Source organism: Moschus berezovskii, chromosome 11, assembly GCF_049115385.1.
Source record: "Moschus berezovskii isolate FMDL1 chromosome 11, NW_MosBer_1.0, whole genome shotgun sequence".
NCBI classification, from domain to species: Eukaryota; Metazoa; Chordata; class Mammalia; order Artiodactyla; family Moschidae; genus Moschus; species Moschus berezovskii.
Window position 1 is genome coordinate 93,877,450 of NC_142470.1, and position 22,677 is coordinate 93,900,126.

General features: G+C 36.8%; 1 protein-coding gene across 4 annotated transcripts in view; it reads left to right on the forward strand.

Annotated features, from left to right (window-relative positions):
* The window catches only part of LOC129539885 (protein MEMO1), a 128,628-nt gene that overhangs the window by 71,145 nt on the left and 34,806 nt on the right, over nucleotides 1-22,677 (forward strand). For 3 of the 4 annotated variants that reach the window (XR_016038619.1, XM_055400911.2, XM_088841562.1), the window contains 2 exons: nucleotides 1,009-1,121; nucleotides 3,538-3,649. The exons of the other annotated variant lie outside the window; for it this stretch is intronic. Coding sequence is in view for 2 of the 3 variants with exons in the window: in XM_055400911.2 (XP_055256886.1) it covers nucleotides 1,009-1,121; nucleotides 3,538-3,649 (225 nt within the window). In the remaining variant the exon portion in view is untranslated. The remainder of the gene's footprint in view (nucleotides 1-1,008; nucleotides 1,122-3,537; nucleotides 3,650-22,677) is intronic. 4 annotated transcript variants of the gene reach the window in all.

Sequence of the window (22,677 nt, forward strand, 5' to 3'; positions counted from 1 at the left end):
AAGAGATTGTAAAAATTTAAGCTACAAGTTAGCCCCATTCTTTTCTTTAGCCTATAGTGAAAAGAACACATAATTAAGTTTCTTTGTTTTTGAGAATGACTACTACTTGAATAGGAACAGAGAAAGCTTATTACACTGAGTTCTTCCCAACAAGATGCCTTTCTTCTCTGCCATGGAAGAAATGTGGAAATTGCTTTATCTGAATAATTCTTTGTAGTGATATGTTGGATTTTCAGACTTTATACAGTTGTAGGCAAGTTTAGGATGTGTTTGAGATTTTATTTTAATAGCTGGAATGTTTAAAATGCAATTAATATAGCTATTGAAAACTTGTGTTCTAGCCATTGTGAATACAGAGGTGATTTTAAGTATAGTCAGTTGGTTTACTGTAAATAATTAGTAACTGGTATTTCCAGGTATTGAACATGGTTCTTTTAAAGCCCTTTCAACAGAAAGACAGAGATAAGGAATTGAACTTAATTGAGAAGTAAGTCATTAGGTACACTAGTTTGCTAGTGCTGCCATAACAAAACACCATGAACTAGGTGACTGGAACAACAGAAATTTATTTTCTCCTCGTTCTGGATGCTGGAAAAGTCCACGATGCAGGTGTTGACAGGTCTGGTTTCTTGTGAGGCCCCTTCCTTGGCTTGCAGATGGCTGTCTCCTGATGTCTCTTCATGTGGCCAGTTACCATTTTGTGTGTGTACACCCTTGGTGTCTCTTCCTCTTCTTGTCAGGACACCAGTCATATTGAATTCAGGCCTCACCTTAACTTGACCACCTCTTCAAAGACCTTATCTCCAAATAGGTTCCATTTTAAGGTACGGGGGGTGGACTTTACGGATGATATCAAGGGAACACAATTTAGCATGTAACAGTAGGTGATGAAATCAAGAAGGAAAGCAGTATTACATGTAATTTTTTAAAATTACTTTTTTTCTTTTTATTTAATAAAGTTTGTGTAGAAGTGCAATTGTCCTGTGTTTTTTGTTGTGTATCTCCTAGCCGGAGAATTTTCATCCTTGGGCCTTCTCATCATGTGCCCCTTTCTCGATGTGCACTTTCCAGTGTGGATATATATAGAACACCTCTGTATGACCTTCGTATTGACCAAAAGAGTAAGTATATAGAACTCTTCTAGCTTGTAAATGAAGTTTTTAAAAATAGGAATTATGAGTTTATTTTAAATTAAAAGTATTACTTTTGTAATATTTGAATTTTAAAAATAAAATTTGTTGTAACTAATCTGCAAAAAACAAAAACTAAGAATATCTTCCATATGCCTGAAAGACAAATGCAGTTTTTCTGCCAGCCACAAAAATCTGTAGATTCACTAGTCTCTGAACTGTAGTGGTTGTATTTATAATCAGGGAAGTACCATGTACTCATTGTACCATCAGAAAAGAAATTGGTACCCACAACAACTAGTTGAAAGATTTTGGGCATGTTAGTCTTCCTCTGTGTATAACAATTCCCTCACTGTAAATGGATAATTAGGATAATGATTTTATTTCCTTATGGTTTTTATGGGAAAAAATGAGACTGTAGTTGTGAAACTCAGCAAGAAGAGTGCTACATAAATCTTAAGTGTATTTTATTTATAAAGCATACCTATTATTTTGATTTTTAAAATAAGATTCCAGGCATCACATTTTTTATTTAGTTGTCTCTCATTTTGTACATTGAATGTGTAAAGAAAAACTTTTTCTGACTTTTAATAGTATTTTTGGAGGAATGGGTAAACATGATTTTAAAAATTCCAAACACTATGGAAACTACTATAACAGACACTCGTGTACTTATCTTTCACACTTGACTCAGACTTTCCCCTCATCTGAGCTCACTGTATATTCCCACATTCCTGAAGGTAACCACATTCATGAACTTGGTGTCTGTCTTTCCAGTTCATCATATTATATTTTAATTATGTTGAGTGCTTATTGTTTTAAGAAATTTTGCAGCAAATTCTTTTGTAGAATAAAAGAAGCTGATTGCAAAGGAAATGGTCACCTCTTTTTAAACTTTAGGCTTGCTGCTGCTGCTGCTAAGTCGCTTCAGTCGTGTCCGACTCTGTGCAACCCCATAGACGGCAGCCCACCAGGCTCCGCCGTCCTTGGGATTCTCCAGGCAAGAACACTGGAGTGGGTTGCCATTTCCTTCTCCAACTTTAGGCTTAAATTTTCATAATTTTGGGCTTTATAGAGTATTAGCATTTTGTTGTTAGGATATAGCTTATTCACAAAACTAGAATATTTCTAACCTTACTCCCTGGAATGGCTTTAGGGTATGTAATTTTTAAGTTTTTAAAATGCTTTTAAAATTTTTATTTTTTCTTCCAGTTTTATTGAGATATAATTGACATACGGCACTATAAGTTTTAAAGTATGACACAGTAATTTCACTTTTCACGTATCACGAAATGATAAGTTTAGTGAATATCATCTCATATAGATACAAAATTAAAGAAACAAAAAAAATTTTTCCCTTATGACGAGAACTCTTAGGATTTACTCTCCACAGCTTTACTGTATAACATGTGGCAGTGTTCATTATATTTATCGTATTGTACATAACATCCCCAGTACTTATGACTGGAAGTTGGTACCTTTTTACTACCTTCGTCCACCCTCCAGGTCACACTTGATTTGTAAAACCTTGTTAGAGCATTCAGAAAATTTTGGTTTTGGATAGCCTAACAATGAGAATTTTTAATCAGATACAGTTTCATAGAAGAAAAGTCATACAGTTATTTGTTTCTTTCTTTGATATTGGTAAACCGATTTAAGGATGTAGTTATAAAAATGCTGGTTCTGTTCAATGATAAAGTAAAAATATTCTTGTGTCTTTTTTAACATTAGATTCCATTATTTTCTTGCTATATAATATCTGGTTTTAAGTATAATCCACCAGAAGGGTCTGAATTGCTAAATCATTTTAAAAATGTAAGATTAAGGCATGGTCCTGTGGTAAATTTATATTCCAGTCTACCTGACAAGTTTAATTCTTAATGTTGAGGAGAATAACATTTTCAGTAGGAATTTTCTGTTCTTGATATAACAAAACCTGAGGTATAAAACAATAATCCTATACATTTTATTTAAAAAATAAAACAAAACTCAAAAACTGTATTATTAAACCTCATGAGGAAGTAGACTGGGGGATTTTTCCGTATTTCAGTAGGAGTTTTGATCAACCGTTCTTGTTAGTATCTACTGGTTGATTAAGGTCAAGGAAAATCTTAAACTTAGAGGTGATTTTAGATATAGTGAAAGGACCTGATGAAAATTTTAATTATTATTTTTTGTGTAACTATATAACATATGAAAATGCTGAGTAAATCATTACGTGTCTGACTGTTTTGTCTTATATAAGAAGCTAGTTGTTTTTTCCTTTTTTTTAAAACTAAAACCAAAGGAGAATATTACGTGGTACTTTTGTCTCTTGCCAAAGCATGTAGTTTTGTGTTACTGGGTAGTCTCACAGGATAAGGATATATATTAATACATTTGTTTTACTATATTTTGAAACCTCTAGTTTACGGAGAACTATGGAAGACAGGAATGTTTGAACGCATGTCTCTGCAGACAGATGAAGATGAACACAGTATTGAAATGCATTTGCCTTATACAGCTAAAGCCATGGAAAGGTATATTAATTAATATAAGAAATCCTAGAGAAATCATGGATATTAATTTCTTTGGAATTATTTTAACTAGGGTAAGATGATCTCTAGGATAAAGAGATTTAAAAATTCTTGTTACAGTGAAATAAAGAATTTGAGATTAGATTTTTCTGAATGTGGAGTGAAGCTGGTTTTGAGTAGTTTGCCTGTGAAGGTTAAATGTATGAAGTGGCATGGTTGTTTTATTAGGTAAAAATATTAAAAAGAAAACCCATGTGTCTGTGTGTTTGTATGTATTGGTTTGCCTGTTATCTTATTCATTATATATTTATCTCAGAATAACAGTTACATTCTTTCATGGTATAGTGCTCCAAGTAAGCATAAAATTTTAGATTTGGGAGTAACTTTGGAGGTAATTTTCAACCTTTATCAAAGTATGTGAATCTCTATTATAAAAGCAATTATTATGTAGTAATATATAATAAGTGAGATTATATATAACATAGATCTATTATAAAAGAGATCTCTGTTATAAAAAATGCTGACATTATTACTTGGTACCTGCTAAAAGGTCTTCGAGGCTAGCATGCTCTCTAGACTATAAGTAGAGTGAAGACAGGGACGCTTTGTGCTCCACTTACACCCCAGTGCCTAGCACAGCGCCTGTCACATCAGTTCAGTTCAGTTCAGTCGCTCAGTCGTGAAAAGCCTGTCACATGGTAGTCATTATTTTGGTAAAATGAAAGAATTGTTTTAAGAGCTTTCTTTCTTCCTTGGGGCAGTATTCAAATTAGAACGTTTTTCTTTTGAAGGTCACATTTCTGTAATTTTTTCAACCATTTCCTTCATATGGACTTAATATTCCATATATTTTTAGTTTGATTAGTTCTAAATAGGGTGAGATTATTCCTTCTCTGGTCCTCATTGCTGTATTCTCTTAGGAAAATAGTGGTACATCTTAGGTTTGCAGTAAATATTTGTTAATTAAATGTGTTAATGAAGTATGAGATTAACAATTTTTATGCTGATATGGCTTACTTAATATATTAAGTAATATATATGTCTGGTATATTTGTGGTCAGCTCAAACCCCAAGGATTTTTTATACTGTTAAACTAGATTATTTTCTTCTCTTGTACTTCAGTGGTTGATTTCTTTTTAACCCTAAACGTGAATGTCTCAATTAATTTTATTTAATTTTTTCATGTTGGTTTTATTACATTATTGCAGTTTTGGGAGTCCTTTCATTCTTAATTGTTATCAAAGTATTTATTTCTCTCAGTCTCATGTTGTCCACATCTTTTCACAAAAATAACTATGAGGGATTACATAGCTGAAGAAGTTTGAAAAAAATAGAGTGATATTAAATTGTAAGCAGTATAATTTTAGGTCATGAAAGTGAAAGTCGCTCAGTCATGTCCAACTCTTTGCGACCCCATAGAATTCTCCAGGAATTCTCCAGGCCAGAATACTGAAGTGGGTAGCCTTTCTCTTCTCCAGGGGATCTTCCCAACCCAGGAATCGAACCCAGGTCTCTCACATTGCAGGCAGATTCTTTACCAGCTGAGCCACAAGGGAAGCCCAAGAATAATGGAGTGGGTAGCCTTTCCCTTCGCCGTCAGATCTTCCCGACCCAGGAATCAAACCGGGGTCTCCTGCATTGCAGGCGGATTCTTTACCAATTTTAGGTTAATTGTGTTTTAATACATTCTAATTCTTCAGAAAATTTTAAAGCAGTATAGCCTGTTTACTTTTTAAAATGCTAGTGTCATCAGAGCATCCCATTCTTCAACTGCAACAGGGCAGTAAAAAACTTTTGTCCTGGCTAAAATGTTATTTCAAAAGTAAAACAGGTAATGTGGAAATGTAGGAAAATAGAAATTTGAAACCAGTGAACAAAATGTATGTTCGTTCCTATTAAATAACAAAATTTATGTTCCTCCCTATTAAATAACATTAAATTACCACTTTAAGTATATCACTTCTCAGGAACACCTTCCTTATCTCTCAGATTACATTAGGATCCCTAATACTTACTCTTTCAAAAGTTCCCAGTGCTTTTCCTTTGTAACCTTTGCTGCAAGCACTGCTTATGTCACTTAGCTTACCATACCTGTATCAGTTATCCTTTACTGAATAACAAATTGCTTCAAAACTTATGATTTAGAATTATAACTGTTTTATTGCTCACAATTTTGGGGTCAGGAGTTTGAGTAGGGAACACCTTGCTCTGGACCACAAGACACTGACTGAGATGATTGGAATAGGCCTTGAGGATCCAAGATGACTCTAGTGCTGACTTTTACTTGAGATACCTCATTTGTTCTCTATGGCCGTTTTTTTTTTTTTTTTTTTTTATCGCCAGGGCTTTTCTATCTTTTTGGCCTGTCTCTAGAAGGATGGTCTGGATTTCTTTACATGGTGATTCTGGGTAACAGAACAAAACCAGAAATTTCTTGGCTTGTTAAGGACTAGGCCGAAAACTGCATATCATCATTTCCACTGCATTTTGTTTTCCAAAGGAGAAATAGATGCCACCTCTTGATGGGAGGAGTAGCGTATGTATACAGGAGTAGGAGGAATTGTTGGCAGGCATCTTTGTTGATGAACTACCACGGTTCTTCCTGTGGTGGACAATTCATGTTTCTCCAACATGAGGACATCTCCTCAGATGCCCAGAAATCTCATCCAGTTATGACATCAGGTTCAAAGTTCATTATTTTATCATCTGAATTTGGAATGTGGATGAGGCTCCTTGGGTACAGCTCTATTTGATTTGGATACCTGTGAACTAGGAAGGCAAGTCTCCCCGTTGTCCACCCCACCCCGACCCCCCCGCAATATACTTAGTATACAGTTTTGAGACAAAGACAGTTAATCACATTGAAGGGTGGAAAAATGAAAAGCATGTAGTAGTCTCTGTTCTAAAGCAGTTCTGAAATCTAACCAGGGAACAGAAAATGTCCTTGATTATGGCTTGGTTCTATCTTCTGATAGTGGTTTCATAATTCATTACAGATGGTTCCTGATTTATGCTGGCTTCACTTAGGATTTTTTGGCTTTTTGATGGTGTGAAAGTGATACATATTAAGTAGAAACTGTACTTTGAATTTTGATCTTTTCCCAGGCTAGCAATATGTATGATACTCTCTCATGTTTCTAGGCAGTGGCAGGGAGTCGCAGCTCCCAGTCAGCCTTCTGATCATGAGGGTGAACACCCAATACACTTAAAAATCCTTTAGTACTCAGACAACAATTCTGTTTTTCATTTTCAGTACAGTTGGGCTTCCCGGGTAGCTCAGCAGTGCAGGAGACCTGAGTTTGATCCTTGGGTTGGGAAGATCCCCTGGAGGAGGGCATGGCAACCCACTCCAGTATTCTTGCCTGGAGAATCCCCATGGACAGAGAAGACTGGTGGGCTATAGTCCATGGGGTTGCAAAGGCTCGGACATTACTGAACGACTAAGCACAGCACATTCAATAAATTACATGAGAGATTCAGCATTTTATTATAAAATACACTTCGTTTTAGATAATTTTGCCCATCTTCAGGCTTGAAAATGTTGTAAGCACACTTAAGATAGGCTAGGCTAAGCTATAATATTTAGTAGGTTAGGTGTAGTAAATGTATTTTCAACTTATAATGGATTTATTTAGACTTAACCCCATTGTAAGCTGAGGAAGATCTGTATTATTCTTAGCTCTTGGCTGGGTCCTTTTGGCTCTTGGCTGTATTCCTTGAGTCCTTTTTACTTTTCCATAAGAAATGGGCTTTGTTTGCATCTGAGTAGCAGTTTTATTCTGCTTTATGTGACAGTTAAAAGCCTAAAGGCCTCTTTTCATTTGAGATAGTGTTTTTAGTACAAACTGATAGAATTCCATTAACCACTTTGAGGGTTTTCTATATATAAGATTAGAAGTGCATTCCATTAGACATAAGTCACATGCAAAGTTCTTACTGAGACAAGATTCTCTCCACTTTCTTACTGAGACAGGATTCTCTCCACTTTGGAGCCCAAGTTAGGGTCGTGTAATTTCTCAGAAGCCCTTTTACCTGCCTGAGCATGGTCTGAAGTCTTCCTGTGGTCCTAACACAGGCCTTTACAGATGTGGTTTTGATTTGATGATTCTGAGCCCGTGTTCTTGGTAGTGCTCTGTATTGGTCTTTGTCCTTAGGCTGTTTGCTTGACAGTGTTTGGCTATCTATAGAGGCTAGCGATGAGAAAGTTATTTTTTAACCAAGAAACTCCTAGTTAGAAGTATTTCTTTTAAATTCTGCTTATAGTTCTTTAGCTCATGTTTTTCTTCTTACATCTCCTCATATTTGGCTGTGAAGAAGCCATTAACGCTTTGAATACTTTTTGGGGAATCTTAGATTTATAGATTCTCTAATCTTCTAAGTTATGTCATGTGACAGTTATATGCTAATTGTTTTCTGCCAGGAAATAATATGGATAGCCCTTCTGCTCACAGTGTCCTTACTGCTTGTCTACTTTTCAGGCTCCTTGTTGCCTTTTCACCTTCCACCTATCTCTTGTCCCCAAAGCCAATATTATATTTTCTAGGTGTCTCTTTTAGTAATACGCTTTCCAGGCACCCATTTTTGATCTCGGTTATCAGTTGTAGCATGGCGTATCACCTTAAAGTACTTTTTTTGTTTTCTTATGATTCTTTGGGCTAGAAATTTGTGGTCAGGGATGAATGGCGACCAGTCCTCTCTTTCATTTGCTGTCAGGTGAGATAGGTTGACTTAGACTAGAGGTTCCAGGGTGCTCTCACTTTCTGTCTGGGGCTGTAATGCAGGTTGTCTACTAGACACCTTAGTTCTCATCTTGGTCCTATCTCTGCTTGTTGTTACTTTTCTTCAGTGCCTTTCTCTACACATGGTTTCCCTTTCCGGCTGATCTGTCCTGAAGTACATGGCAATTCAGGGTAGCAAGAAAGCAGAAATTTTAGGCCTCTTAATCTTTAGGCTTGGAAGTGGCATAGTATCACTTGTGCCATATTTTATTTGACAACGCAAATTGGAAGACTGGATTCAAGGGGAGGGAAGAATTATACCTAACGAGAGGAGTGGCATGAGCATTCAGAGGTGGGAGGAATTTTGTTGATTATGCTTGTAGATAGCCCACCACGGTAGCACTGCAGTTCAGTAGCTTTTTGGGAGATTGTTTATATGTGGATATGTGTCCGTTTCCGTTCTCTGGTATTTCCCTAACCTATTCCCTGTTCCAGGGCAACTGGTCTGCTCTTTATCTTCTGTACCCATCTCAGTACCTGGTACACAACAGGATCTCAGGAATTAATTGTTGAATAAATTAATAGCAATTTATTTGTAATACTTTCACTAAATATTTTCCAAAAATGAGATCAGTTCAGTTCAGTTCAGTCGCTCAGTCGTGTCCGACTCTCCACGACCCCATGAATCACAGTACGCCAGGCCTCCCTGTCCATCACCAACTCCCGGAGTACACTCAAACCCCTGTCCACAGAGTCGGTGATGCCATCCAGCCATCTCATTCTCCGTCGTCCCCTTCTCCTCCTGCCCCCAACCTTTCCCAGCATCAGAGTCTTTTCCAGTGAGTCAACTTGTCGCATGAGGTGGCCAAAGTATTGGAGTTTCAGCTTTAGCATCAGTCCCTCCAATGAACATCCAGGATTGATTTCCTTTAGAATGGACTGGTTGGATCTCCTTGCAGTATAAGGGACTCTCAAGAGTCTTCTCCAACACCACAGTTCAAAAGCATCGATTCTTCGGCGGTCAGCTTTCTTCACAGTCCAACTCTCACATCCATACATGACCACGGGAAAAACCATTGCCTTGACTAGACGGACCTTGGTTGGCAAAGTAATGTCTGCTTTTTAATATACTATCAAGGTTGGTCATAACTTTCCTTCCAAGGAGCAAGCGTCTTTTAATTTCATGGCTGCAATCAGCATCCACAGTGATTTTGGAGCCCCCAAAAATAAAGTCTGATACTGTTTTCACTGTTTTTCCATCTATTTCCCATGAAGGGATGGGACCAGATGCCATGATCTTTGTTTTCTGAATGTTGAGCTTCAAGCCAACCTTTTCACTCTCCTCTTTCACTTTCATCAAGAGGCTTTTGAGTTCCTCTTCACTTTCTGCCATAAGGGTAGTGTCATCTGCATATCTGAGGTTATTGATATTTCTCCCAGCAAGATTTTTTTAATTAGCTGCTTTTTATGTCATGAACCTATTTACCTGTTTTTTTTTTTTAAACTCCTTTTAGTTGGGTACACATAGGACTTTCCAATATATGACTGTGTAGTACTTCAGGTGACTAATTTAAAAACTTTTCCCTCATTTTTCACTATTATGAAAATTATGATGGGCTAAAAAATTAAATATCCAAGTGTATTTATAATTATCTTATATTAAACAGATTTAAAAGTGATATTCATTAGGGCTTTCTTAAAAAAAAAAAAGAGTAATATAGAGGAGAAAACAAAATGACCCATAATGTCCTTGCTCAGTTAAATCTGTTGACTTTTAAAAAATGGGTATACATGATTTAAAAGCGTACACAATGAGCAGTGAAAGCCTCTTTTATTCTCCTCAGCAGTGTTTACTGACAGTGAAGCTTATTATGGAAATGCTAACATATATGTATGCATATATAAATTTGTGTGTGTGTGTTTGTGTGTGATATATATAAGACTTATACATACACATTTTTGTGTAATTAAAATGTAAACAGGAGGTTGTATCTTAAGCATTTTATTCTGATTCTTTTTTCCATGTATTATCTTTACTATTGAAATTCATAATTTTTAATATTATATATAATTGCATTTGAGAGATATTGTTAAGTTGAGATATGTAGAAATCATCTATCTTGAAAAAGCTATTTACTCTTAAAATTTGGAGAAGTAAATGGAAACCTACTCTGGTATTCTTGTCTGGAAAATGTCATGGATGGAGGAGCCTGGTAGGCTACAGTCCATGGGGGTCTCAAAGAGTCAGACATGACGGGGCAACTAACACACACTCTTCAGATTAACAACATGATCCCACTTCTTTTTCTTTGCATTTTACTCTGTTATCTTTCCCTTCTTTTATTCCTTTCTCTGTATTATTCGCATTTATTCTTTGTTTACAGTTTAAAGTTTTAATTGATTTTTGGGTCACTGTAAAATGTATTTTTTATGACATAGAAGTCTATGAATATTGATAGATGTAGATTTGTAAATATCCAACACCGTCAAGATATAGAACAATTCCTTTGCCTCAGTTTTAGTGCTTTTTTGTTCAGAAAAATTTCAAAGTAAGTAGTAGAATTCTTTAGTAACTTTCGAAGTGTTTGAGAAATATGGCCCTGTAAAAATACGTTTATATTTTTAGCCATATAATACTTTTTGTTACAGCTAATATTTTTGTAACATGGACAGCTTGAAAGCACAGTACAGTTAAGTCAGTTCAGTTCAGTCGCTCAATCGTGTCTGACTCTTTGTGACCCCATGAACTGCAGCACGCCAGGCCTCCCTGTCCATCACCAACTCCCGGAGTTCACTCAAACTCATGTCCACAGAGTCGGTGATGCCATCTAGCCATCTCATTCTCTGTCGTCCCCTTCTCCTCCCGCTCCCAACCTTTCCCAGCATCAGAGTCTTTTCCAGTGAGTCAGCTCGTCGCATGAGGTGGCCAAAGTATTGGAGTTTCAGCTTCAGCATCAGTCCCTCCAATGAACACCCAGGATTGATCTCCTTTAGAATGAACTGGTTGGATCTCCTTGCAGTCCAAGGGACTCTCAAGAGTCTTCTCCAACACCACAGTTCAGAAGCATCAATTCTTCGGCGCTCAGCTTTCTTTATAGTCCAACTCTCAAATCCATACATGACCACGGGAAAAACCATAGCCTTGACTAGACGGACCTTTGTTGACAAAGTAATGTCTCTGCTTTTTAATATACTGTCTACATTGGTCATAACTTTCCTCCTAAGAGTAAGCATCTTTTAATTTCATGGCTGCAATCACTATCTGCAGTGATTTTGGAGCCTAGAAAATTAAAGGCAGCCACTGTTTCCACTGTTTCCCCATCTATTTGCCATGAAGTGGTGGGACCGGATGCCATGATCTTGGTTTTCTGAATGTTGAGCTTCAAGCCAACTTTTTCACTCTCCTCTTTCACTTTCATCAAGAGTCTTTTTAGTTCCTCTTCACTTTCTGCCATAAGGGTGGTGTCATCTGCATATCTGAGGTTATTGATACTTCTCCTGGCAATCTTGATTCCAGCTTGTGCTTCTTCCAGCCCAGCGTTTCTCATGATGTACTCTGCCTGTAAGTTAAATAAGCAGGGTGACAATACACAGCCTTGACATACTTCTTTTCCTATTTGGAACCAGTGTGCTTTTCCATGTCCAGTTCTAGCTGTTACTTCCTCACCTGCATACAGGTTTCTCAAGAGGCAGGTCAAGTGGTCTGGGATTCCCATCTCTTTCAGAATGTTCCACAGTTTATTGTGATCCACACAGTCAAAGGCTTTGGCATAGTCAGTGAAGCAGAAATAGATGTTTTTCTGGAACTCTCTTGCTTTCTCCATGATCCAGCAGATGTTGGCAATTTGATCTCTGGTTCCTCTGTCTTTTCTCAAACCAGCTTGAACATCTGGAAGTTCACAATTCATGTATAGCTAAAGCCTGGCTTGGAGAATTTTGAGCATGACTTTACTAGTGTGTGCTGCTGCTGCTAAGTCACTTCAGTCGTGTCCGACTCTGTGCGACCCCATAGACGGCAGACCACGAGGCTCCGCCGTCCCTGATGAGTGCAATTGTGCGGTAGTTTGAGCATTCTTTGGCATTGACTTTCTTTGGGATTGGAATGAAAACTGACCTTTCCACTCACCTATTAAAAGATTATTGATATCATTGGATTAATATGTTATATTTGTTTCCATTTTATATTCACTGCTCTTGTTCTTTCTTGTCTTTCTTTTTCTTTTTCCTCTGATTTTAATTGAACATTTAACACTAGTTCATTTTCTTTCCTCTCTTAGCATAGGTTACATTTCTTTTTACTTCTTTTAGTGGTTGCTGTAAAGTTTGCAGCCTACTTTTGCAACTGATGCAAGTATACTTTCAAGTAACACTGTACTGATTCGTGCAATGCAGGTATCTTGCAGTATTCACAATTTCTTGCTCTTATCCCTTATAACAGTGTTACCATTCATAAACTATAATTATCAAGCACATTATTGCTGTAATTATTTTGAACAAATCATTATATCAATTAAGAATAAGATAAATAAAATGAAGTAAACAAAAGATGTTATTTTACATTCTTTTATTCCTTTCTAATATGCTTCTTTTCTTCTGTGTCGATATGAGCTTATGAACTATGTCATTTTCCTTCTCTCTGAAAGACTTTTTACCAGTTCGTGGCTCTGATTTTAATTTAAAACCTGCTATTTGGGGTTGGAGAAAGCCTTTCTTTTATCTTTGCCACCTCCTCAAGAACACACAAGAGATGTTTCCTTTTACAGTGTTTCTGTTAATCACAAATTAAGAATAATGTATTTTATTTATAGGGAGTAATTAAGTAGGCTAGTAAACAAAACTCATTTTGGCTCTGTAGTGGTAATTCTTCCCTGTCTGGTTTTACTAGTTATTGATGTAAAGATTTGATTGTTTTTAAGATACTTACCTTTATTTTTGGGGGCTCCAAAATCACGGCAGATGGTGATTGCAGCCATGAAATTAAAAGACGCTTACTCCTTGAAAGGAAAGTTATGACCAACCTAGACAGCATATTAAAAAGCAGAGACATTCCTTTGTCAACAAAGGTCTATCTAGTCAAGGCTATGGTTTTTCCAGTAGTCATGTATGGATGTGAGAGTTGGACTGTGAAGAGAGCTGATTGCCGAAGAATTGATGCTTTTGAACTGTGGTGCTGGAGAAGACTCTTGAGAGTCCCTTGGACTGCAAGGAGATCCAACCAGTACATCCTAAAGGAGATCAGTCGTGGGTGTTCATTGGAAGGACTGATGTTGAAGCTGAAACTCCAATCCTTTGGCCACCTGATGGGAAGAGCTGACTCATTTGAAAAGACCCTGATGCTGGGAAAGATTGAGGACAAAAGGAGAAAGGAACGTCAAGGGGATGAGATGGCTGGATGGCATCACCGACTCAATGGACATGGGTTTGGGTAGACTCTGGCAGCTGGTGATGGATAGGGAGGCCTGGTGTGCTGCGGTTCACGGGGTTGCAAAGAGTTGGACACGACTGAGCGACTGAACTGAATTGAACCTTCAAAATTAAAAAATTTGGTTAATCTGAATTTTTCAGATATGAGTAGAGTTGCTTAATTGTGCAGGGAATAATAAGTGATGGAAAAATAAGTAAATATTGTGTGTTTCCTCAGCATATAATCCAGTTGGAGAGATAAGAACTGTATATAAATAAATGTAATATAAATCAAAATATAATAAGTACAATTGAAGAGTTTATAGAAACAGACAAAAAGGGATGAAGGTGATATCTGAATTAGGGGAACACAGAGAAGCCATTGTGAAGAAGATGATATTTGAGTGGACTTTGAGGATGGCTATAATTTTCACAGAATGCGGCGGAATTTTTTGTTGGAAACAGAATACTATAAATATAAAATGCAGAAGTAGGAAAACCCAGGGCTACTTTTAAGAGCAGGATTTGACTTATCTTGTGGAAGTTACAGAAGTCTGGGTTAGTAACAGGTCTGTCTCTAGATGATTTTTGTTTGGCCTGCATAGGTAGAAAAAGTTTTTCACAGATATGAATGTTTTTAGTTTGATATTGACCCTGCCACTTCAGTTATCACATACCTTATCTGACCTTTCACACATGCATGGTACCAACATGGTGCTGGAGACATTTGAGTAGGTAACCTTGTAGGGGCATAGAGTAAGAGGGCCAAGATTAGAAAGCTGGAACAGTTGTTTGGGACAGGATCATGAAGGACCTTGAATGTCATTTTAAGATATTTGTATTTTATTCCATGATTGTTATAGAGCTAGTAAATGTTCTTCAGAAAAAGAGGGAGATGATTAGAACTTGACTATAAGCCTCTTTGATGGCATGATGGTACTGTGAAGGATGGATTAAAGTTGGAAGAGGTTGCTAGAAATAGTTTAGAAATCATGGAGGCTTTGGACTAAAGTAATGATGGATAGGATGGCAAACTGAGCAGATTATTGGAGAATGAAGAAAACTTGGTAAATATTTCTGTGTGGGAGAGTAAGATAATTTTAAGATACATTTAAGGTCTAAGAGTGTACAATTATCAGAGATGGTCAAGATGTTAACTTTTTGGTGTGAACCAGGTGCAATTTTAGGAGAACCTAGGGCATAGAAGCGTTGACTTGTTTCCATCAAAACACTGGAGTGTTTCTATAAAAACACTGGTGTGACCTCATTCTGGAAGCTGACTTGGGCCAGTCCATCGTAGTACTGTGTTGCTTCAAACAGTTGAGTTTCCATAAAAGAATTCAGTGAGATTCTCTGGTACCTGAAATATGCCTGCGCTTGTAAAATCTTTTTTACTAGTTTTCCTACAGGAATGGAAATTCAGAAAGGTATACCCTTTGAAACTAATTTTGATAATCTTATTGTGTTCCCTTACCTGACCAAACAGTAAAGATTTATAATGACTTAAATGTTAATTTTAGTTGTCATTGACAGTTTACCTTCTCCCTTTTCCCTCTCTTTTCCTCTAGTTTCTTTGGCTCTGCCTGATGTTTTCTGGGTCTTTCTAGTTTATTCTTTCTCACAGTGAGTCAGAGTATTCTGCATTTAATCTGTATGCGTGTCCCTGTCGTTGAAGGTGAATTTGATCAAGAGGAAAATATTGGCTGAATTCTTCCACATAGGGTTCCCTAAAACTCCACATTATGATTTCTTTCTGTCTCTGTGCTTTTAACACCTTTTTTGAGGGTTCCATGACCAGCCTCACTTGAAGGACTCATAGATGTATGACTGTGGTTTATTAGAAAAGATGTGATACACCGCAGGACCAGCAAGGGACAAAAGATGTGTCAGGCAGAATCTGGAGGAATCCAAATACCTTTGGCTTCCAAATACATAGGCTTCCAACATTCTCCCTCCTATAGGGGTGGTTCTTCCAGCACTGTAACATGTGTACAGAGTTTCTGGCCAGGGATGCCTGCTTCTAAATCTAGGATCTCTGTTAGGGTCTAGTCATGTAGACACAGTCTGCCTGTGTAACTACTCACAGCTATACTAAAATTCCAGACTCCCAGAAGGAAAGCAGGTGTTTGCCATAATCACATAATTTATGAACAATGTAGGCAAGTTGGTACTGTGTCCCAAGTGGGTAAAAACAGCCTTAATCCACCTAAATAACATTGCAGAAGCCAAGTTGCTAGGTACCCAAAGGCCAGTCTTAAACATAGGCCTTTCTAAAGATTTCAGGAACAAATCTGCTGAATTTAACCCAGTTGCAGAATTCCCTTTCCACTTTCCCAGTTCCAGGCTGCCTTATTGCCATTCCAACTTTGTGAATTTTTGAATCAACTGAATACCATTTTAACCCTTATTATTGTTTAGGTTTGTACTAGGTCTTAAGATTCTTCTTTCCTTGACCTCAATCAAGGTCTTCAACTATTTAAAATGATCAGAGAAAAGTAAGGTATGCTCTTGTGTAGTTACTCTTTAACAGAATGGAATGACTTGTCTATGGACATGGAAAACAGCCTGAGATTTTCTACCCCCATCCAGCTTAAATGACAGGCACAAGAGCAGTGCGATTTTCACATGTGTTCTTACCCTGTGACTTTCATACTCCTGGTTGTGTATTTCTGCATATATCTTGTTTTTTTAAAATTGTCATTTATTGAGATTTTAGAGCAAACATGTTTCCTTTGTATATTGCTCAGTTTCTCTTTTTCATGAACGTAGAAGATTCCTTTGGATTAGTACCTGTATATCAGGAAGAGAGCATTTTTTAGAATTACAGAGCATGGAGTATCTCCAAAATAAATAAAATTTCATTTTTGATTGTAACGGATCAGTTTTTGTTTCTGTGACCATGAAAAGGATGAGCAAGAGATACCATAAGACATTTGAGAAGATTGGAATATATTTTATTTTTATCAGAATAGACTTTTAGTATTTATCTACATATGTTTTGTCCTCTCTTTTTTCTCCCTGTGAATATTTTCTGTCTAAAAGAGGAGAGGAGAATAAATTATATAGTACTATTGTGGCAACAGCTTTAGCATCTTAGATATAAGAATAGCTTTTCTTTTGACTGGCTTAGTTATGATTTTTAAAAAATTCTCACCTGAGAAGCTCTCGAATGCTTCTAAAATCTTTGGGAAGTTGGATTTGTATAGAAAAGAAAATTCTTGTATTCATCACTGTTGTTCAGAGGAGAAATAGTCAAATAAATGCCATGGAAAGAATAAGCAAATAACTATTTGTATACAGTATTTGATCTAGTTTAAAATGTCATCACTTTTAAGATTTCAGTTATTTATATGCCACTAATTTAGTGAAAACTGCCATTTAGTTGATTTTCTTATCACTTAGAGTGTTCATATTAGAATTCATATTTTTCTTATGATGAGGACTTTTAAAATCTACGCTTACCAAGTTTCAGATGTTCATGTAGTATTATTAACTATAACATTAACTATAGAACTTTGTTAGCTACAGAATTCACATTTTTATGTGAGAATTTTTGCATTAGAATTTAGACTTTTTGTACTCTGTACCAGTAAAAGTGTTGACGATAGAGTGCTATCGTTTGTTTTTAAGGAGAGTGCTTCACTACTGGGTCTGTGATTTCAGTTGTTTTGTTTGTTAAACATCTTGGATACAGTAATTTTCTGCAGCATGGGTTAAGGCATAGGACAGAAAAAGGGCTAAAACTTTCATCTGTGTTACTAAAGTGCTCATAGGTATTTTGTAAGGTCGGTTTTATTAACTTTGTTTTTATGGATGACAGATGATAGTTTAAGTAACCTGCTGCAGGTAGCAGAGATGGATTTTCTTTCTTTTTTAAACAGTTTTCTTGAAGTTTGAAGTATGAATTTATATCCTATAAAATTTTTGATGAATTTATAGAGTTGTGCAGACATTTTCACAATCTAGTTTTTTTAAAAAGAATATTTTGTTTATTTTTATTTATTTATTTGTCTGGACTGGATCTTAGTTATAACATGTGGGATCTTTAGCTGCGGCATATGGGATCTAGTTCCTTAACCAGGGATCAAACCTGGGCTCCCTGCATTGGGTACATGGAGTCTTAGCCACTAGACCACTAGGGAAGTCCCTCACAATCTATAACTTTTTTATCACCCAAAAAAGAAACCTTGTGTTCATTTGAGGACAGTTTCTGCTTCTATTCTCAACCTCAGGTACCCGTTTACCTTCTTTCTCTGTAGATTTGTATTTTTTGGAAATTTTAAATAAATGGAATCATACAACATGTCCTTTGTGTTGGTCCTTTTTCACTTAGCATACTGTTTCTGAGATTCATCCACGTTGCACTGTGTATTAATGGTTCATTCATTTTTTATTGCCAAGTGGATATTCCATTATATGAATATGCCCCATTTTGTTTAACCATTCACCAGTTGATGGACATTTGGATCATCATCATTTTTGGCTATTAGGAATAATGTTATAAGCATTCTTGTACAAGTCTTTATGTGAATATATGTTTTCATTTCTCTTGAATAGGTACTTGTGAACGGAATTGCTGAGTCATATGACGTCTGTTTTTCATAGTGATAGCACCATTTTATATTCTAGGAACAAAGCATGAGGGTTGTTTCTCCATATTCTGGCCAATACCTGGTATTGTCAGTCTTTACATTACAACCCTTCTGACAGATGTGTAGTGTAACCTGACTGTGGTGTTAGTTTGCCATCTCCCCAGTGACTTGTGAAGTTGAGCAACTTTTCATATGATAGTCATTTGTGTATCTTCTTTTGTGAAATGTCTGTTCATATATTTTGCCCTAGTTTTAATTTGATAATTTATCTTTTTACTTAGTTATGAGAGATTTTTGTATTCTGGACATGTTTTTTATTGATCTGCAAAGATTTCTTCCCATGGTATGTCTTATCTGTTTGTTTTCTTAATGGTGTATATTGAATAGCAAATGTTCTTGATGAATTCAGTTTCTTTTTTTTTTTCTCTTGTATGGATTCCACAAGCTTGTTATTGTAATGTTTTATCAGAGCATAGACACACCCATTTATTTACCTATTGACCGTGGCTGCTTTCTCTTTATAGTAACAGTTGAGTAGTTGCTAAAGAGATTGTATAGCCCAGAAAACCTAAAGTATGGCCCATTTCAAAAGATGTTTGCTGAACCCTTTTCTCTAAGTGTTACAATTTTAGCTTATAATATAGTTGTGTCTATCATCCAATTTGTGTATGGTACGAGGTAAAGGTCTGACTTCACTTTTTGTCCTATGGATTATGCAATTATCCCAATACTATTTGTTGAAAAGACTATCCTGTAGGTGATGAATCATTTTCTTTTTGCTGCTTTCAGGATTTTCTCTTTGTCTTTGGTTTTCATCAGTTTCATTATGCTGTATCTAGGTTGGGAATCTTTTATACTTTCCTATTTTGAGTTGTTGAGTGTTTTTGATCTCTAGATAAATGTTTCATGAAATTTGGGAAGTTTTCAGCCATTATTTTTTCTAACTTTTTTCCTGTAACTTTTGTGGGACTCTCACTGTGTGCATCCTCTTGTATTTGATGTCTACACGTCTCCAGTGCTCTATTCATTTTTCTTCATTCTTTTTTTCCCCTCTCTTCTTCAGATTAGATAACTTATTTTGTCTTCAATTTTACTGATTCTTTATGTAATATTGATTCTCCTCTTCAGACCATATAGTGAATTTTTCATTTCAGTTATACTTTTCAATTCCAAAATTTCCCTTTGGTTCTTTTTAATGGTTTACATTTCTTGGTTGACATTTGCTGTAGTCATTGTATATATGTATACAATTAAACTTTTTAAAACATAGTTTCCTTTATTTCTTTGAATATATTTATAATAACTTTAGGGGCTTCCCAGGTGACGCCAGTGAGTAGATGCGGGTTCAGTTTGGAATGAGTAGGAAAAGATACTCCATTCCAGTATTCTTGCCTGGAAAATTCCATGGACAGAGAAGCCTGGCGGACTGCAGTCCATGGGGCTGCAAAGAGTCGGACACGACTGAGTGACTGAGCACATAATAACTTTTTAAAAATCTGTCTGCTGAATCTAATATCCGATTCCACTTGGATACAGCTTCTGCTAGCTCTCTCCTTACTCCCAAGAATGGGTTATAGTTTCCTTGTTCTTTGGCTCAGAATTTTTTTTTTCCTTGAAACTGAACTTTTACATAGTACAGTATATTATAGCAACTTGACTGTAATTTTATTAATTGTTTTCTTCAGATGCTGGTGGTGGTGGTTTCATTCATTCATTTATTTTCGGCTGTGCCGGGTCTTCGTTGCTTTACTAGTTGCAGCAGACAGGGGCTGCTGTTTGTTGTGGTGCGTGGGCTTCTCACTGCGGTGGTTTCTCTTGTGGAGCATAGGCTCTCGGGTGTACGGGCTTCAATAGTTGCAGCTCCCAGGCTTCCGGGCACAGGCTCAGTAGTTGTGGCACACAAACTTAGTTGCTCTGAGGCACGTGGGATCTTCCTGGACCAGCTATTGAACTGGCACCTCCTGCATTGACAGGTGGATTCTTTACCACTGAGCTACTAGGGAATCCCTCATTTTTTTTTTTTTTAAGTACCTTTCGTAGACTCTGTCTGCAGAATCTTTGTCCCAGTGTTTGTCTACTGATGCATCTCCTCAGCTTTTAAAACATTCTTGTTTTTACCTCAACTTTCTAGCGTTCACCCTGGTGTCTGCACTGCTTAGTGCTAGCTACTGTTTGTTTGGAAGTTATGTTTAAATACCTTGAGCCTATATAGCTTTCACCGTGTGCTGGTGGGTGGTGAGTGTTTTGGGGAGAACATTAGAAGTTTTCAAGTTTGCCTTCTTTACTTTCTCTTGGGTCTTCTCTGGTCTCCCTGTGCTTGTGTGCATCCCTTGTTTCCAGGCAGCCAGGGATGTGTAAGAGCTTCTTGTCCCTCAGGCCTCCACTCGCCTTTGTGCTTGCTCTCACCCTCCCAGTTCCCTGGCATTTGGGGGAAGCTTAGCCTTCTGGACCTTCCCTGCACACATGTACTGCCTCCTGTTCAGCCAGGGCATCTTCTCAGAACTTGTGAATTTATCCTGTCCCTGTATGGCTCTCTCCTTCCCAGGACCTCCCTGTTAGATTTCTAGGTAGTCCTCAAGTTTGTGGCTTGCCTCAAATGGTGTGGTAATTTCAGGCTACAAAAGTGGCAGGATTTTCTGTTTCCTGCTGGGTGTGGGTATTCTGCTGTCTGCCCCAAGTCAAAGTCAGCCTCCTTCAACAGTGAAGCTGCTGGTTTTTCATAGCCAGCCTCACCTTTCATTTACCATAATGTTGGAGGAAGGAGAACAGAGGCAGTTCCTGGTAAGATGCCAGACTTGTACTGTTCTTCTCAAAAAAGGTCATTTTATTTTTTAGGAATTAACTCTTCTCATTGTATATTTTGGCCTTTGATTGATTTTCAGAGCACAAAATGGTTGTTTTTTGGACAGTTTTATACAGTTTTATAATTGTTCTTTGAGGGCTAAATTTTATACTCCTTCCCTAGGGAAGACCAGCTTCACAACTTGGATTCTAGATTTTTTATAGGAATATCACATCTCAAAGCCAAATGCTCTCTTCTTTGATTTATGCTTTGTGGGGATAGAGAACAATAGTAACAATAATTTTTTAAAAAGAGAAATGGCAAAGAGGTGGATGGATGAGTGTTGATTCAAAGGTTGGATTTCTCAGCAGTGTAAGACTTTTAGCGCTGTATAGATAGCTCACACTGAGGTTGACTGCGTGGTTTGGTGGCTCTTACGGAGTAGACTTGTTACGTTTCTCCAGAGCAAACCAACACTGACGAGGTACTTTTCTTACAGTACTCCTCACTCTGTAACAGTTTTATGAATTAGGTCCTGTAATTATGATCATTTTACAAACAAGATAAATCTTTAGGTTAGTAACTTACCGCTGCACTGAACGTTTGTTTGTATGTGATAGGGACAGTACTTGAACCCATTTCTTCTGACTTCTTGTTTTTTTATACTCTGCTTCCCTACTGTGTCATTTTAATGATCTTAGTGTTTTTATTTATGTAGGTAGTACTTGAAGTTAGAACAACTCATAACAATCTTCTTGAATTTTTTGCTAGAGTACAAATTCTTTTCTTTCATATGATAATCACTCTTACCTTACTGAAAAGCCCCTATTCATTCACGCAGTTGTGAAGCACAGTGGTAAGAATCATAGAAAGAGATATCCCATGGCAGCTTCCTCTGCCAGCTTCCTGTTTTTTTCTTACTCCATAGATGCAGATTCTGCCCAAGAAGCCCCTGCATTGCAGAGGGACTGGAGATCTGTATGATCTGTTTATTTCGCAATTGACAAGGGTAAGGGGGCCTTTTTGGGGGAGGCGCTTGGGTGCCCTGAATTTAGCTTTATGAAGCTGAGCTAACATTTATTTTGGTAATACTTAAACCTAGTTTTTTTTCTTTTCTTTTTTTTTTTACAGACCCTTCTATAAATTCTGTTTGTCCTACATCAATTAAGTGCCAGATTATCATATTAAAAACCATTTATTATAAGATTTTTTTTTAAGTCCTGTTCAGAACAAGTCAGACAAGCATGAGTCATGTTTCTAAAATGTCAAATTTGGGGTCATTTAGAATATAAATAATATTGAATATATGTAAGTTAAATTTCACTACAATGAAAAATTTTAAAGGTCTGTTTCTGTAGCCCGTCACGGTTATTCTTAATTTGCTTTGTTCCTTTTCCATAAATCTTTCAACCTGTAGAGTGAAAAAGGGACTTGTAAATATGCTATAGATGTTGTGGATGGGCATGGTATCTTTTTCTTGCTGCCAGAAATTAATACTTATTTCCTTGAATTCTGTGTCCATCCTAGATGCCAGTG